We start from the raw sequence: 16,956 nt of genomic DNA, 5'->3' as shown, positions 1-16,956 counted from the left end.
ACAAAATATCGTTGTAATATAAAACAAATCCATTCATCCTTTTCCAATCAAAATACCATATGAAACATTTCTTTGTGTTTTCATTGAGCTGTATTTCAAATCACCAAACAGTTTTTCTCACTTTTGAAGACATCATTATAATATGTACTTGAGTGTATTTAAGGGCATCTAGGCCACCATAAGTGACTTGTCTATTCAATAACAGACATTGTAAGACCAAACAGATCAAGTGATTAGTTGAGTCAAACTTTGCTTTTAAAAATTAAGATAAATGTTTCAGATGCTATTATGATATACATACTTTGATAATGTATCTTTCCCATCTTTGTGCAGTTACACTACTTTTTCCCATTCGTCGTAATAGCCGTAGATGCAGGTCAACCAACTTCGGAGACACTGGAATAGATTGTGTTTGATAATTATTATAGAATACAAGACTTGGAAAGGCATACAGTTGTTTCCTCCCTTTAACAATTTCCACCCTAGTCATTTCATATCAGTGGATTCCTTCCCATGATAAAGATGGAAATGTGTTGAAATATCCTCCCATTTCAGTATTTCAACATTCAATATGTAGATGTTTCAATCAAAATAATCTCTGTTTATTTTATTTTTACATCCACATACTTATTTTTATTTACTACATCTTTACCAGTTTTTTTTTCAAATACATAATATAATTATAGACTAATAGTACCGGTAGTAATACCAATACAACAGAAAATAAACAATTTGTATTCAACAAGCAGCAACATTATGCACCAATATCGAAATCTAATAGATTGTTACGTGATGATTAAGTCCCTACAAATGGATAACTTAAGCACTAATCAACCATATCAATTCAATCTATTATCATGACTTCCAAAGAAATCATCACACATTTCAGAATTGATATAAGATCAATCAGCTGCCTGAATAGTCTATTATGAGGGAAGGAAACCATTTGCAGTTGGGTTGTAAATCACTGTTGTAAAACTTGAAAAGAGAATATGATTTTACAGAAGAGAATTTCAGTTTTAAAAATATGTTGGTTATTTTAAGAGGAAATTTCAAAAAAGAAGTAGACCAGTCTACCAGTGCTTAGCAGAAACATCGTCAACGTTAAAGAAAACAGGTTCTGTCTGAGATGTTTTATTTTTCAAAGGAGCAAGGTCGATACTTATAACAATCATGCCAATTGTAGGTAATATTTCATCAATTAACACGTAATGACGTCAAATTTAAGGGGGGATTCCAAAGGGGAATCCCACGCTATCGCTGTCCATTGTTTGTAAACATCATCAAATTTCTGTGTAAACGGGTTCATAAAAACGTTCACAACTCACGATTACTTGTATCTTCAAGTGCATCTTCAAGTTCCTTGAAATTTACCACAGGTAACCCAATTAAGTCACTATATCGGTCGATAAAAGAACAAATAACGGCAAAATTTGGATCATTGTGGCAAACGCTATCAGAAGCGTTCGCCATGTTGATTATGCTAATGAGGTATATGTATTATTTTCGTATTCAATAAATTTGACAACAAATGCAAATATTGCATATAAAACAAACAGTATTATTTGGGATAATATATAGATTTAGAAAATATTGCAACCCGATAAAAAAAACTGACATTCAAAGTAATTTCTTGGACAGAAACTGCTATGTACGAAAACATGGACAGGTGCTCGAACATGCAGAGCTAGCAATTGTAGGTGGCAATCTACACATTGAATTGTTTTGGTTTTTATCTACACGACTTGAACATGTGTAAAAAATAAAAAGAATTTTATAACAGTAAAAACTAAATTTTCACTTATAAATAAATATCTACAAATACGTTTATTGTCCTATTAGAACATGGCGACAGCAGCTCAAATGAATGAGGTTCAAGATGAAGATGCTTCAAATCTTGTTTTTCCCAAAGAATTTGAAAATGCAGAGACATTGTTAATTTCAGAAGTTCAAATGTTGCTTGAACACAGAAAACAACAAAATGAAAGTGCAGAAGATGAACAGGAATTATCAGAGGTTAGAAAGTGACTTTGATTGCATGTGGGAGTAAATAACCTTGATTCTAATAAAGATATGTACAAAGGCTGGAAGAGGTTTACCAGTTACAGACTACCCATTTGGCCTTACCACCAGTCATTTCACACAAAAGTTAAATCTTTAACTTTATGCCATTTTTCTTAAAATGTGTTCTGGTCCTTGGTGGTTTTACATTTGAAATTTGATAGTTGATACTCAACTGTTTTAATACTGCTATCCTATAAATGTGATTGGCTTTATTTGGCCCATGGAGTGGTTTCCCCCCCCTTTACAAGTTCCTCCCTCATGCCACAGTATTTTTTTCATTTGCATATAATATTTATTTTATATAAAAATTAAATGAATTATGAATGTTGCAAGACTTAAAGCCTAGATATTATTGATGGTTGGCTGTTTTTTTTTTTTTACTTAGAGCCAGACCAATGTACATTTCTTCTCTATTTTGATTTCAGGTATTTATGAAAACACTGAACTCATGTCAAAGATTCAGCAAATTTAAAAACAGAGAAACTATTGCTGCAGTGAGAAGTTTATTGATGCAGAAAAAATTACATAAATTTGAATTAGCCGCATTAGCCAACTTATGTCCGGAGTCTGCTGATGAGGCGAAATCTTTAATTCCAAGTTTAGAAGGACGTTTTGAAGATGAGGAATTGACTCAAATATTAGATGACATAAAAACAAAACGAAGCTTTCAGTATTGATATTATATACTGGATTTCTGTATGGGAACTAAATCCTGAAAATAGGATCGTTTTTTCAGAAACATGTGGATGAAGTGAAATAGTGACAATTAACAGAAAGAAAATCGTTTTTTCTACAGGCAACAATGCTGCCATGATTATAGCATGACAATGTCAATCATTTGTAATATAACATGTCATAAAGAATAAAACATTACAAAATTCTTCTTTAAAAGATAGCCTTGTTAGAACTGGTAAAATAGAATACAATGGTCAACCTCATTAAAGTGTCTATTGGTTTCCAATATTGCATATATCACTACGCCAAGCCCCGAGAACAATATTGAAAACCAATAGATGTGTGCAGTTTGACTTTTATTACATACTTTACTTTTTCATTTACTGTTTTGATTGGAATACTAACTATAAAGTACCACACCCGTTGCACAACTAGACAGTGTTTAAATGGTCTGTCAATTTGTACTACGTTGTGTACTTCGCACTTTGGACAGGTTTCAAAATATGGTTTAATGGTAATTCATTGTCATTTGCGCTATTATAAGCTGGCACTGCAGCTTTGAATTCGCTAAGCGAGAGTATAAAAATGAAAATGGCGACTCTATCATTCGAAAAGAGTAGAAAAAAGTAGTTTGACCATGTGATATGGATGCAATTATTTCATGATTTTTTTTGTATCGGTATAGTAGGTTACACATGAATGTAATATAGTACATCCCATTTCTTTAATTAACTCTAAACTAATGGAGTAACATGTTTTAAATCTGACCCTGCTGCCACAAACCTTTTTCCATACTAAGCTGAGATTTGATGCAGTGCACCTGTTACAAGTGCATAACTGATAGTATCAAAGAAAAAAATATCTCAATCTATTCCTAAGGGCACAGATTTTCTGGTATTACCACAAAACCTTCAAATTTTACAGTTATGAATTTGAGAAAAAAAAATCTTATGAATTCATTTCATAGTTGTTTTGTTATTTATAGTATAAGACAACAAAAAATGCAAAAATCTGCGAATCTCTATTGGGAATCGGTTATTAGCAATGATTTACTCTCAACACCTGCTAATCAATTGTTAGCGACAATCAGAAAATCATCACTAGATATCAGGCACGTCTAATGTTAAAATGTAAATTCTGAAGTAAAATCGCTTATTATATACATATAGGCCTATGTATTTGATTGTAGTAGCATTTTATATTAACACAGTTATTGACCTCAGAGATCAAAATAAATATATTTTTTCGTGCAGGAGAAACTGAAACTTTTTTATTTAAACAACTACCATTTTGAAAAGGGTTTTAAAAAAGTTTTTTTAATTCAAATTGATCAATAGGCCTACAGGAAAAAATGCTTTTTTATGTCTGTAATATTCTGACAGTTTTAAAAAAACTATAAATAGGCTAATCCATGATCTCTTAGGCCTATTGTGATGTATTCTTAATAAGGTAGGGAGCCGCGGTGGCTCAGTGAGTTAGACGCTTGCTCGCTAACCTTAAGGTCCAGGGTTCAATCCCGGCATAGGTCGAGATAATACTGTCGGATTTTTCAACCCGTTTTCCCCCTGTCAGTGATGCAGGTAAGAGGGGCTGACATGGAAAAAGCGTCGAGTCGTTCGGATGGGACAATAAACCGAGGCCCCATTTCCCTCATCGCACCTGTTGCCCGTCTTCATTAGCCCACATGGTGCAGAAAAGTAGGACGTAAAACTCATTTCATTTCATTTCATTTCTTAATAAGGTAGAAATCCTACCCATTTCAAGCACATTTTCATTATCATGCATACACATATTATTGCCTTTAATCGAAATACACATATTTGATTTCAATTTTTAGTTATCATTTAATTACTTTTTAAAGATTGTGAATGAAAGTTATTTTCAACTATTTGTCGGCTGTTTAAAGACAATACAAGTAGGTCTACTAGTCCCCGTGGTTTCAAATATGGCTGCTTTCGTTCAGGAGATAGCTGATGACTGTAAATCACCATTCATTGAGTGAATCGTTAACACCAACCGCTTGAGTTTAGGTAATTGTATAGTTCGTTGAATTGCAGTAGTTGCACTCAAGATCTGCAACGGCAATTACTTTAATTAAAATACACTTGTCAAAGAACCAATATTTTTGCAAGTCGACATACCACAGGGCCGTGAAAAAATTAAGCAGTAGTCCTATGATCTTACTCGACTGTCTACATAACTACTGGTTAGGCTTTGTATAGTAACCTATTGGCTCAGACAGGTTTCCCAAGGATGAAGAATTATGACATATCAATTCAACTCCATTTTTAATATAATTTTTAAAATCTGTGACTCACCGATGATTAACTATTTTATGTAGAGATGGAGAAAGAATTAAAAATTTGAAAAAGGTTAACATAGCTTTGTAAAGAGGTTTTTTAGCCTTTTTATGTGTATCAGGGACATGTTTGACTTCTATTTGGGACATACCAATTTTTTGCCTGATGCCTGTGGTTCCTGCAATTCCAGAAAGAGTAATCCTGAAATAAAACTCATTAATACGTCTTAGATTTAACGCATTGGAAGAGTTCTATGATATTTGTATAAACCAAAGCACTAAAATCTTTATGATAAAATGGCCGGTTTCAAATACAGTGAGGCAAACATTTGGTAAATGAAGTTATTAGTCCAGTAGTAGGCTAGTTAGTAGTATTAAGGTGGGAATAGATGGTGTGTGGTGTGGTGGACAGTGTGGGATTATTGATACAGTAGAAAATAATAGAAGCGAATCGTAACCGACCCGTTCCTCGTGTCTTCATTTGTTCTATTTTCTACTGTATTGATCATCCTGCACCGTACACCGCACCGTGCATCATCATCTATTCCCACCTTAAGGCCTATTGGAATAACTTGTTTTACAAAATGTTCGTCTCACTGTATTTGAAACAGGCCATTTTATAATAAATATATATATAATAATATTTAGCGTTCTGATTTCACATTTTGTTAAAACTAAGCAATAGGAGACAGTTAAGTTTTTTAAGGCAATGGTGAAGCAAAATTTGAATGAGTCTGCAATTTTTTTTATTATTATTACGTTATTGTGGTCTGGTGGAAGGTTGGTTACGAATTCTCTTGGGGGGTAGTGTCAATTCCAGTTAACTCTTTCTGGAATTACAGGAACTACAGGCATCGGACGAAGAAAACCTCTATACAATCCCTTAAAAGAGGGAACTTGGTGCAAAAAAGTAGGACGTAAAACTCCATTCATTTCATTTTAAAGAGAGGAGTGATACGTTAGAAACTGTTCAGGAGTGTTTATTTATTGTTTTCATAATCTTGAATGAGCTAATTCATTATCATGTCCCAATGTGTGAAATCCAACCAAGTTGGTCAAACAAAGATATTTCCTTTGATAAACATTCCTCTTGTAAAACTTTAATTTTCTTTTAGACAAAATCATAAATAATTATCATAATACATACATGTGGCATCATTAAATAACTGCTGTTTTGCTGACTTCTTGTGTATGATATTTGATACTGAGAAAGTGTGTGGCTGTTAAAGCCGCCCCGGTATTGAAGGGGTTAAGCCTGTATTTAGAAAATGGTTACTTATTTTATCTTTTCAGAAATGCAATGCTTATAAAATTTGATTGGATAGAGTGTTCGATATAGATTATGAACTCGTGTTAAGGTATGTTTAATATTTTGATCTGCAAATTATTATTGGGTAATGAAGGGAATTTAGCATTGTGAAAATATATAAGGTTCTGGGTACTTGGAATTTTACCTCCATATTCCTATGATGTATAGATAACAAAATACAGATCTGCATCTGTGTTAAAAAGCAGAGTGTTAAAAATTGTTACATTTAGGAGATCTATGGGAAACACCTCTGCAGTTCAAACAGGCGTATGGTCCCCATGCAAATATAATAAAATGCTTTTTCTGCCTCAATCATTGAAGCTTACTCAGTATCAAATGTTGGCTGATTAAAGGTAATAAGTTAATGACACCTTGTTGTAATAAAGTAAAATGACCTTAATAACTCAAATATTTTCATAGAATTCAGAACAGATTTCAAATGTTTAGAATGGTGCATACATTCTTATTTCTGATATTCACTTAATATTAATTTGTTTTGTTTTTTCAGAAGGAATGACTCATCCATAATGGCTAACCATTGCTCCAATGCCAAATGTGGTATCTGTTTACAAGAATTTTCAGCTATTGAAGAACTAGCCAAACATATTTCAACTCACGATTTACATCATGCATTTCGGTGCAACTTTTGTGAAAATGTGTACTCTGATATTATAGAACTACAAGAACATGTTGTTTCACATAGTATTGATACCCCATACTTATGTGGTAGATGTGACAGAAGGTACAACTCCAGCACTTATTTGATGCTTCACCAATCTTATAACATTAATATCAAAAGTGACCATGAACTTTCAGACAGTTGTGATCCAAACAGTTCAGTGACATCCAATCAAATAAGCCCCTTTAATGTACCATCAGCTTCAAGTCACAAGGGGAATATTGCTTCATTTGCATGGACCCCAAAATCAGAAACCTTGAAAACTGCAAATGTGATATTTCAGAAGAGCCCTGCAAAAGATTTTCAACAAACACAAAATATTTTGTCATCTTATGTCAAGTTGTGTGATATTGGTCCACTTTTATCTGATCTGGAAAAAAGTAAAGAAGCAGTTGTTGACAACACTGAGGACAAACCAAGCAGTTCAAAAGAAGTATGTGAATATCTATCTGGATTAGCAGATGATTTAAACAAATTAACACTTTGCATGTCCTGTTGTTTCCCATTTCTGACATCAAAACCACACACCTGTCAAACTTCATCATATTTGATGTCCAAAAAATGTGGATTTTGTGAGGTCGTGTTTAATGATAAATCTAGTCTTCAAAAACATGTTCTTAAAATACACCAAGTAAAGCAAAACTTTTGTTGTACCCTGTGTTCTATGGTATTGACTAAAGAAATAGACTATATCAAACATATCATTTGTGAGCATTCAAAGTCCAGTGTCAACTTGAAAAGTAAAAATAAAAACAGTCATATCTTTCAATCAAAATCAAGGCGTTTGAAAGGTAGCCCTCAAAAAATTATTCCTTCGTATCATATAATAGACAAAGAAACGAGTGAAGAGGATAATGGCTTTCTTACTGATCATGACATGAATAATTCATCTGATAATAAGAATGTAGCTTTTGAAAACAATTGCTTGGCTGAGGACAGTGAAGATGGGACAAATGGTAACATTACTTTCTACCATGGGAATGGTACCAGTTATAACCAGGTCAAAAATATATCTGATATGCCAAAACACCAATTCAGTTTATTAACTACCGCTTACAGACCTTTACGAAAACGTGAAATTATAGACCATTCCACCTCACAGCATTCAGTTTGTCATAATTGCTGTCATATTGTGCGAAATTTAGTTCAACACATGAAGCTTCATTCGTACCAAGAACGTCTAAAGTGTGGATTTTGCAACTTAAGACTCAAGACAGAAATTGCAGCAAGGCACCATTACCGAAGTAGTCATAAGGAACGTAATAGGGTTAGCTGCAACTCATGTAAATGGTATGGAGTATCTGAAAAACGCTACATAAAGCATTGTTTATCGGTACATAATGAGGATATGAACCTTATATTACCAAAGTTACCACAACAAAAGCGTTTGTCAGTAGTTAACCCCAAACCCCCAAATATTGAAATAGAAATTTGCAAAGATTTATCATCACTTACCAAAAGTAATTATGGAAGTTGTGTTTGTCGATACTGTGGTCTGGTCAGTCAAAACTTGATTGACCATTTGATCACACATCAACCTAGAGATTTTAAACAGTGTGGATTTTGTCATAAGAAATTTTCACATCGTGATAAAGTATCTTGGCATTTCCGTAAAATCCACAAGGAAGGCCAAAACCTGTTTTGTCAATTTTGCAAAGAGTTTCGAGGTTCAGAGGAAATGTACATTGAACATTTCATAAAAAATCATCCAAATGCAGAAATGACTTGTAAAAGTAAGTCTTTCAATGAAGATATTTCTAAATATAAATCAAATGAAGAAGGGAACCAAAACCCAGTTAAACCGTTGTCATTAAGAACAACTAGACAAAACAGTGATACAAAACTCTCTTCTGAAGTTCTACAGACTATAATAAATGAAGAAGCTAAGGAATTATCAGTCTGTAAACATTGTTGTAAACTTTATCCAATCAGTGAACTGAAAGACCACGTGAAGGGACATTCTATAGAGGAAAGAATGCACTGTGGATTCTGTGAAAAGGAATTTACACATGATGTTGAAGTATCACGCCATCAAAAAGTTCATCACAGGAAAAATATTCAGTGTCCATTTTGCGCCAAAGAAGTTTGCTCACATCAGAATTATTTTAATCACTTTCTCAATAGTCATTATTTTGATATGAAGAATGGGACTCTGAAGTCCAAACTACGCCATTTTGTGTGTGAGTTTTGTTGTGAAGTTCATGAATCAAGAAAGTTACATTATAAAACACACACTGACTTTACTGTTTGTGGTGTTTGTGGACATAAGTTTAGCAGAAAGGAAACAGTAAGAAAACATTTTAACTACAAACATCAAGATATGAAGGACATGGTCTGTCCATTTTGTCAGAATTTTAGAGGATCTGTCAACAAATATATTAAGCATTATTTGGAAAACCACAAGGAAGGATTTATTTTAAAAGAAAGCGATGTTTATGCCGAATCTGAAGAAGAGACAGCAGTTATTTCAAGCTTTAATGATAGAAATATAACTGAATCTGAACATGACACCGATGACGATGATTCACAAAAATATCATGTCTGTGAATTCTGTGGCCAAGTTCACAAATCTCTTAGAGATCACTACAATAAGCATGAAGACTTTATAGTTTGTGGGTTTTGTGATATTGAACTAGCTACTAAGAGAAACGTTCAAAGACATTACTCCATGAAGCACAAGTCTAAAAAAGAAGTTGCCTGTAGGTTGTGTGATGTCGTTATCGGATCTGAGAAGAAATATATTGAACATTATTTAAAAGAACATAAAGAAGGTGAATCTAGTGACGAAGATGATGCAGAAGTTGAACTGTGCCGTCAGATTGAATCTGCTTTTAATGATTCAAACTTGGAGGAATTTACACTTGATCCCACCATTTTCAACAAACCAGATATTCAGAATAAACTTCCACCTTTGAAAATCCCAAAACGTCGACTACTCAATACAGAATCAAGTGAATTTAATATGCCAAAAACAAAGACATGTAGAACTGTTCATAAGCCTAAAGATGATAATCATCTGGCAGTGACCAATACACTTAGTTTACCTGACTTTAATTTGAATGAATCAAATGAGGATTTTGGTGACATTGACCACGAACCCCCAACGTCAACAATGAATGTAACTACCAAATCTCGACAGTATGGCGTTCCTTTTACTGATGTTGTCACAGGAAATGAGAAGTCGTCAAACGGACCTGTTTTCTCTACCACTAACGTTCATTCTCAAACAGAAAATAGCCAAATCATACATCCGGAGGGTAATGTTAAAAACAGTTCGCAGTCTTTAGCAATACCGGAAGACGTAAGCATAAGTATGGTAATTGGTAAAGTTATTTGCATTTACTGCTCAAAAGTGCAGCTAGATTTGAGGGAACATTACAAAACTCATTCATCTGCTGATTTTAGATTTTGTGGATTTTGTTTGAAACGTTATCCAAACAGGAAGTCCATTTCCGATCATTACCGTTCGTGTCACAAAAACAAGCAAAAACTCACTTGCAGATTTTGCAATAATTTTAGTAGTGGATCTGAGGAGTCATACATAGACCATTATACTAGAAACCACAGAAATGTAACAGTTAAAACAAGTGTATCAGAATATAAAAGAAGTATAACAAATCCACCAAGATCAGTAGAGAGAAACAATGGATCTGATGCTGACGATGTATGTGCTGAAGAAAGACGACGTAAGACTGGTGTGTGTAGAGATCTGTCTCATTTATATGTATGCCAATATTGTGGGGAAGTGTACGGTAAAAAGAGTTTGGATATCCACATCAAAAAACACTCTGAAGTCGCTTTGAAGCACTGCGGATTTTGTAATGAAATCTTAGGGAAAGATACGTCTGTTTTAGACCATTTTAAGTTAGAGCATAGAGATAAAGAAAATGTAAAGTGTCGTATTTGCCCGTTCTTCAATGGATCTCAAGAAGAATATATTCGTCATTATTGGAAATATCATCGCTCGAAAGGAAATCAGATATGCGAAGAGAGTACATCATCTTTTCCATTGATGGAACTTTATAAATGTTTCATTTGTGAATTTTGTGGAGGCATTTATCAAGGATTACAGAGGCATTATCAGTCTCACACCGATGAAGAGATGTGTAAATGTGGTATATGTGGTGTGACCCTGGCAGCTAAAAGTAGCGTGATGAGACATTATGAAGCTGTGCATAAGAAACATAATGATTTCTCATGCATGTCATGTAAGATTAATATTGGCTCCGAAGAAAAGTATATCAAACATCGAATTCAATGTCATTTGGCGACATCAGAGAAAAAAGTTCACAATGAGGAGGATAGGATTGGAGCTGTAGATATGGCTGGAATATCTAACAAGAATATACCCCACGAGAAGCAAGGTGTCGGACATGAAGGAGATGCAGGTTTAGATGGATCCGATAATGATGATCATTTTGATGAACAGATTAATACACAAACATTTGAATGTGAAACATGTAATGAGTCTTTCGGTCATCAATACTTGTTGAAATTGCATCGCAAGTGTCACACTGGGGACAAACTTAAATGTGATCTTTGTGATTTCATTTGCTATGGAGAGGGAGCGCTTCGTCTTCATAAAAGAAGAGCTCATGATATTAAAATAGATATGAAATGTGAAGTTTGTGATGAAGTTTTCTCTACCCACAAGGCTTATATGTCCCATCTCAAGTCATCACATGATGGTTATTTCCCGCATCCCTGTCCAGACTGTCCGAAGAAATTCTTTGAAAAAAAATCTCTTTCTAATCACGTTAAAAAGTTTCACACACCTGATGCCAAGTTCAGATATACTTGTAAAACATGTAGTAAGGGGTTTGATTATAAAGGTTCATTCACTACTCATCTTCGTTTACATTCTAATGATCGTCCATTTGTATGTGAAGTGTGTGGGAAAGGTTTCAGGAATAAGATAACCTTAAAAGTTCACCAAAACATTCATACGGATAACAGACCATATAAATGTAAATATTGTGGTAAAGGTTTCCGCCAAGTGTCAACTGAACAGAATCACCGTAGAATACATACTGGGGAGAAACCATACATGTGTCACATCTGTGGCAAGTCGTTCCATGATCGTGGACATTTCCATTCTCACAAGAAATCCAGTCACAAGAATGAATTGGGTTTAAATACTGTAACTAAGGAAATAAAACCATCCAGTATCAATAAAAGCTCTGTGCCAGTTTTTCTTAATGGTAACCCAAACACAGATAGTTTAAAAGGACCATCATACGTGCATAGCGTCACTTGCAACGCAGAAATGGCGTCAGCGGTTGGCTCTGTTGCTAAACCTTCAGACACTTCAAGAGTACCACCACCACACCAACAACATGCTGTAGACTATCAGAACTATTTTAGTCATGTGTTGTATTCGCAAAACCCTTGGATTTCTCAGACAAAATAGTTTTTTTTTAAAATTACCTGAATTTCATTGTACACTGTATATTGTTGGTATTCCTTATCGAATTATTGTTTGATTCATGTCAATTTTTTTCGTGGTATCTATCCGGTTTATTGTATTGTATTATTAAAACAATTAGAACATTCTTATTTCAATTCATTTCACTTTTTGTTGTGGGTATCTGAAAATATGCCAGACTGCTGTATATAGTGTAAGGATGTTTTAAGTAAAGTCTATTGTCGGAGCTATCCATTAGTAATCATTCAAGGGATGTTGACGTCTGACAATTCGCTCTAAAAGGCAAAATAATAGACCAACTTCACGTCAGAAACACGTCAGGTTTTAAATTCTAAAAAGTTACATTTGTTTCATAATCGCAGGTGAAGAAGGATTTTCAGTCTGAAAATTATCCAGGACTGACCTGAAAGCACTTAGTACTTTTTATACGCCCACACGTAAGTATGTTGCGTATATTGTAGTTGCCCCTGTCGGTCCGTTCACATTTACCTCGTGCTCACTCTAAAGGATACAATTCTCTATTGATTCTTTCGATCTTTTGTATGTGTGTCAATATCATTATGAAGATGTGCACTATTGAATTTGGTGATGATCCGATGATTTTATTCAGAGATATCGCATAAAACTCTGATATCGCGTTCGTTTTTTTTTTCTCACTTTTTTGGCTCGTGCTCACTCTACAGACTATAATTCTCTATTGATTCATTTGTATGCGTGTCAATATCATTATGAAGATGTGCACTATTGAATTTGGTGATGATCCGATGATTTTCTTAAATATATCGCATAAAACTCTGATATCCCGTTTTTCACTTTTTTGGCTTGTGCTCACTCTACAGTTTGTTTTACAGTTCACATTTAGCTCATTATCGAGCTGCTGGTGGGCGTATTCGCTTGCTAGATTTGCAGTTATGTTATAAAAACATAGGCTTGCGGCAAGTCTCGCAATCGAATACGCCCACCAGCAGCTCGATAAAGAGCTAAATGTGAACTGTAAAACAAACTCTATATCGTAGCCTGTAGAGTGAGCACGAGCCAATATCATTGGAGAATTATAGTCTTTAGGGTGGGCACGAGCAAAATAAGTGAGAAAAAAAACGAACGCGATATCAGAATTTTATGCGATATCTCTAAAGAAGATCATCACCAAATTCAATAGTGCACATCTTCATAATGATGTTGACACACATACAAAAGATCAAAAGAATCTATAGAGAATTGTAGCCTGTAGAGTGAGCACGAGGTAAATGTGAACGGACGCACCAACGCGAAATCAGAGTTTTATGCGATATCTCTGAAGAAAATCATTGGATCATCACCAAATTCAATAGTGCACATCTTCATAATGATATTGACACACATACAAAAGATCAAAAGAATCAATAGGGAATTGTAGCCTGTATAGAGTGAGCACGAGGTAAATGTGAACGGACGCACCAACGCGAAATCAGAGTTTTATGCGATATCTCTGAAGAAAATCATTGGATCATCACCAAATTCAATAGTGCACATCTTCATAATGATATTGACACACATACAAAAGATAAAAAGAATCTATAGACAATTGTAGCCTGTAGAGTGAACACGAGGTAAATGTGAACGAACGGACGGACGGACCGACAGGGGCAACCACAATATAAAAAAAAATAGCATCTTTTGATTTTAGAAACTTCAAGGCGCGAGCCAAATAATGTCTTAGCGCATATTCCATTTCAATAATCAAATGAATTATTTGATGTATACCAGTACTTTTTTTTTTGTCGTCTTATTATTTTTTTTTTATTCTCTGAACGTTTTCTATAAATCGCTGCACCATACTAGACTTTCTAATGTTCAAGAAAAAAATCTCTTATATTATGAAGGCGGGTGGTTTCACTCCGCTGTTCTATCGTCGGGCCCATGGCAAGACTTGATTGTTCGAAGGGGCAAGTTATATATCCGGAGATGCAATGCTGTATGGTGTTGGCGAATACATCCTATTGTAGCCCCCGATTACACGCTCAGCCAAATTGAGAGCTCTATATAATTGGTTGTATTCGCTAGCGTGAAATCTAATCAAACCTTGCATTCAAGGTATGAGACGCATTTTTGAGGAATCTCTACTAGTTACAGGATGCATTGTATTCATTTCAGAACGCGTCATGTATCTACTCAAGGTAACCTAAACGCATTGTGTCTCGCCTCTAAACCCATATTTTGTCCAACATTTATCGTGATGAAAGGGGACTTACATGCAATCATACGTTCTAAATTTGTGGTGTCGCGTTTAGGACGAGGTACAGTGAGGGATTATCGATTCCTCAGAAATTAGAAAAGGGAATGATACGAGGAATTGGTGCAAAAACTATTGGCTATTCCCGAACCCGATTCGCTGGACACATAATTATTCCCACGGTCACAGAAATTTAGTTATGGTAATTTATCTAAAGATATTGCAGTGTCAATAGTCCACCCAACCTTGAACTGGTGGAACCAATTCTAATTGAGTGTAACGGTTGCTTTTATGTACTTGATGATCCCGGCATTTAGTTCCCATTTATTATATTGTACTACCAGTGTCTCACAAACGTGAATTTACGAATAGATTCGAATACGCCAATGTTTGACAGCAAACTTACACCACTGAACGTGATTAAGTGAAAACAAGCATAATAGGTAGTTCATAATTACATGTACTAATCAAATAGACTGATTGAAGGTAAGGTACTAAATAAAACTTATGCATGAATACTGAATTCTTTCAAATAGAAAGAAATACTGATTGTATGTAGCCTATCGCGTTTATGATAAATTATGCATTCGTATCTATCGGTAACTACCATTAATTTTTGTTAGCCCGAATGTTTTATCAAGAGATATACTTTTCTTAGTAATCAAATTTTACCCATTATTTTGTGGGTATTGACTATAGTTAACTATATTAGCTGGAATAAAGAACTACTAAGAACTAAGAATTACTAATACTATATTTTTCAGAAAGACTGAATATGATGGACGAAGCTACACATGTTGACTATTCATTATCGGATATCAGGAATCTTATAGACAACCATCAAGGAATGATCAACAAATTGGATGAAAACATCTATTGCATGTCACCTTTAATGACTGAGGTTTATAAGGGGAATTTTGAAGCTGTTTCGTTGTTATTGCAATATGAATACATAGACATCAATATAAGAAACAAGTACGGACATTCTGCATATTTCTATTGTCTTAATCCAAGGGAAAATGTGAGTGAACAGTCAAAGTTGAAGTGTCTAAAACTTTTACTCAAAGCTGGGGTACAAAATTTATATTGTGTTCAAGAAGGTCATAACTTTACGCCGCTGATGATTGCTGCAAAAAGTTGTGATGACGTATGCCTCAATGAAATAATCAAGACAGGCTATAGTAATAATGCGAAAGTGTTGAATGATTTTGATCTTGACAGTGAAGATGAGGTCCTATTAGAAAACAATTATTATGAAGAATATTTTTATGATAGTCATTATGATATCGGTGATGACGATGATATCGATGATGATGTTACATTAATTGACGACTATACCAGTATGGATATTAAGAAACGAAACGTTGATTTTTATACATACTGTCATGTTTATAAGAAAATATGGAAGGCAAGTAATGATTTTTGGGATTTTGGAAATAGAAAAACAGCCTTTCAGCTTTGTTTGAAAGCAAGAGATATACCGGTCGAGAAGCAATTGGCTTGTTTACAATTACTTGTAGAAGCTGGCGCATCATATGTGACACATTTAAATGGATATCAGTTACGGCCAATTACAATAGCTATTGGTAGATATTCTGCAGTAGATCCATGTGTTATTAAATATCTCATATCAATCGGCTGCTATCTTGATCATCAGAGGGATTTTGAAAGAGCTGTATGTTACATGCACTTGGAAATTGCTCAACTGCTTATCAAAGAGGGAAGCGATCCCCACTTGTTGAGTAAAAACAACCAAAATATTTTACATATATTATTTATGTGGGATAATTTGAGTTTCTTCGAACATGATGAAGTGTATGAAAAAATGAAGAAAATGTTATGGTTTTTAGTACAGGAATTGAAAATAGACATAAATGCTGTTGATGATTGTGCCGTTTCTATATTTTCACTGGTATTTTTAAATTTTGTCAAAGGAATTTCATTCCCTTTTCTGTATCTGATGTCCGAGAATATAAACTAAAACATTTTGACCAATGATAGAGAGTTACAAGAATATCACGCGATGTTTCGAACTGCTCGAGTTTTCGCTTTATCTTTCAAAGACATGGACCATTACAAACTTTTGTATGATATGGGTATACCTCTGAATTTAAATTGTCTATTACATGACAGATTTCTGGGGAAAAATGAACCAAATCAAAACACATTGAAGTGGTTAGAAGGGATATCATCAGAACCAGATTCCTTGTTAAGAAGTTGTAAAATTATAGTAAGAAAGTCATTAGGAAAAGACATAAAGTCCAAAATATCTCAGCTAATTTTACCAAATGTT

The 16,956-nt window shown here is 34.3% G+C and overlaps 3 protein-coding genes across 3 annotated transcripts; all 3 read left to right on the top strand.

The window, feature by feature from the left end:
• Positions 1-1,704: 1,704 nt before the first annotated feature.
• LOTGIDRAFT_190227 (hypothetical protein) lies at positions 1,705-2,951 on the top strand. The gene is made up of 2 exons (XM_009058173.1): positions 1,705-2,016; positions 2,490-2,951. Exons 1-2 carry the CDS (start codon positions 1,846-1,848, stop codon positions 2,739-2,741), a joined length of 423 nt encoding a protein of 140 aa, XP_009056421.1. The 5' UTR covers positions 1,705-1,845; the 3' UTR covers positions 2,742-2,951.
• Positions 2,952-6,901: 3,950 nt separating this feature from the next.
• On the top strand, positions 6,902-12,151 carry LOTGIDRAFT_81969 (hypothetical protein; the record flags this gene model as incomplete). The annotated part of the gene is made up of 6 exons (XM_009058152.1): positions 6,902-7,145; positions 8,571-8,669; positions 8,925-9,109; positions 9,225-9,240; positions 11,091-11,197; positions 11,456-12,151. Coding segments are annotated over 6 exons (1,347 nt in total), but the record flags the coding sequence as incomplete, so codon positions are not given.
• A 2,413-nt stretch (positions 12,152-14,564) lies between these two features.
• Positions 14,565-16,644, top strand: LOTGIDRAFT_162204 (hypothetical protein; the record flags this gene model as incomplete). Its single annotated transcript, XM_009058172.1, has 2 exons — positions 14,565-14,727; positions 15,428-16,644. 2 exons carry the CDS (start codon positions 14,565-14,567, stop codon positions 16,642-16,644), a joined length of 1,380 nt encoding a protein of 459 aa, XP_009056420.1.
• Between the last annotated feature and the right edge of the window lie 312 nt (positions 16,645-16,956).

Source organism: Lottia gigantea (genome assembly GCF_000327385.1).
Source record: "Lottia gigantea unplaced genomic scaffold LOTGIsca_33, whole genome shotgun sequence".
NCBI lineage: Eukaryota > Metazoa > Mollusca > Gastropoda > Lottiidae > Lottia > Lottia gigantea.
The sequence above is the reverse complement of the archived record's forward strand: the minus strand, read 5'-3'. Positions and strand labels throughout refer to the sequence as shown.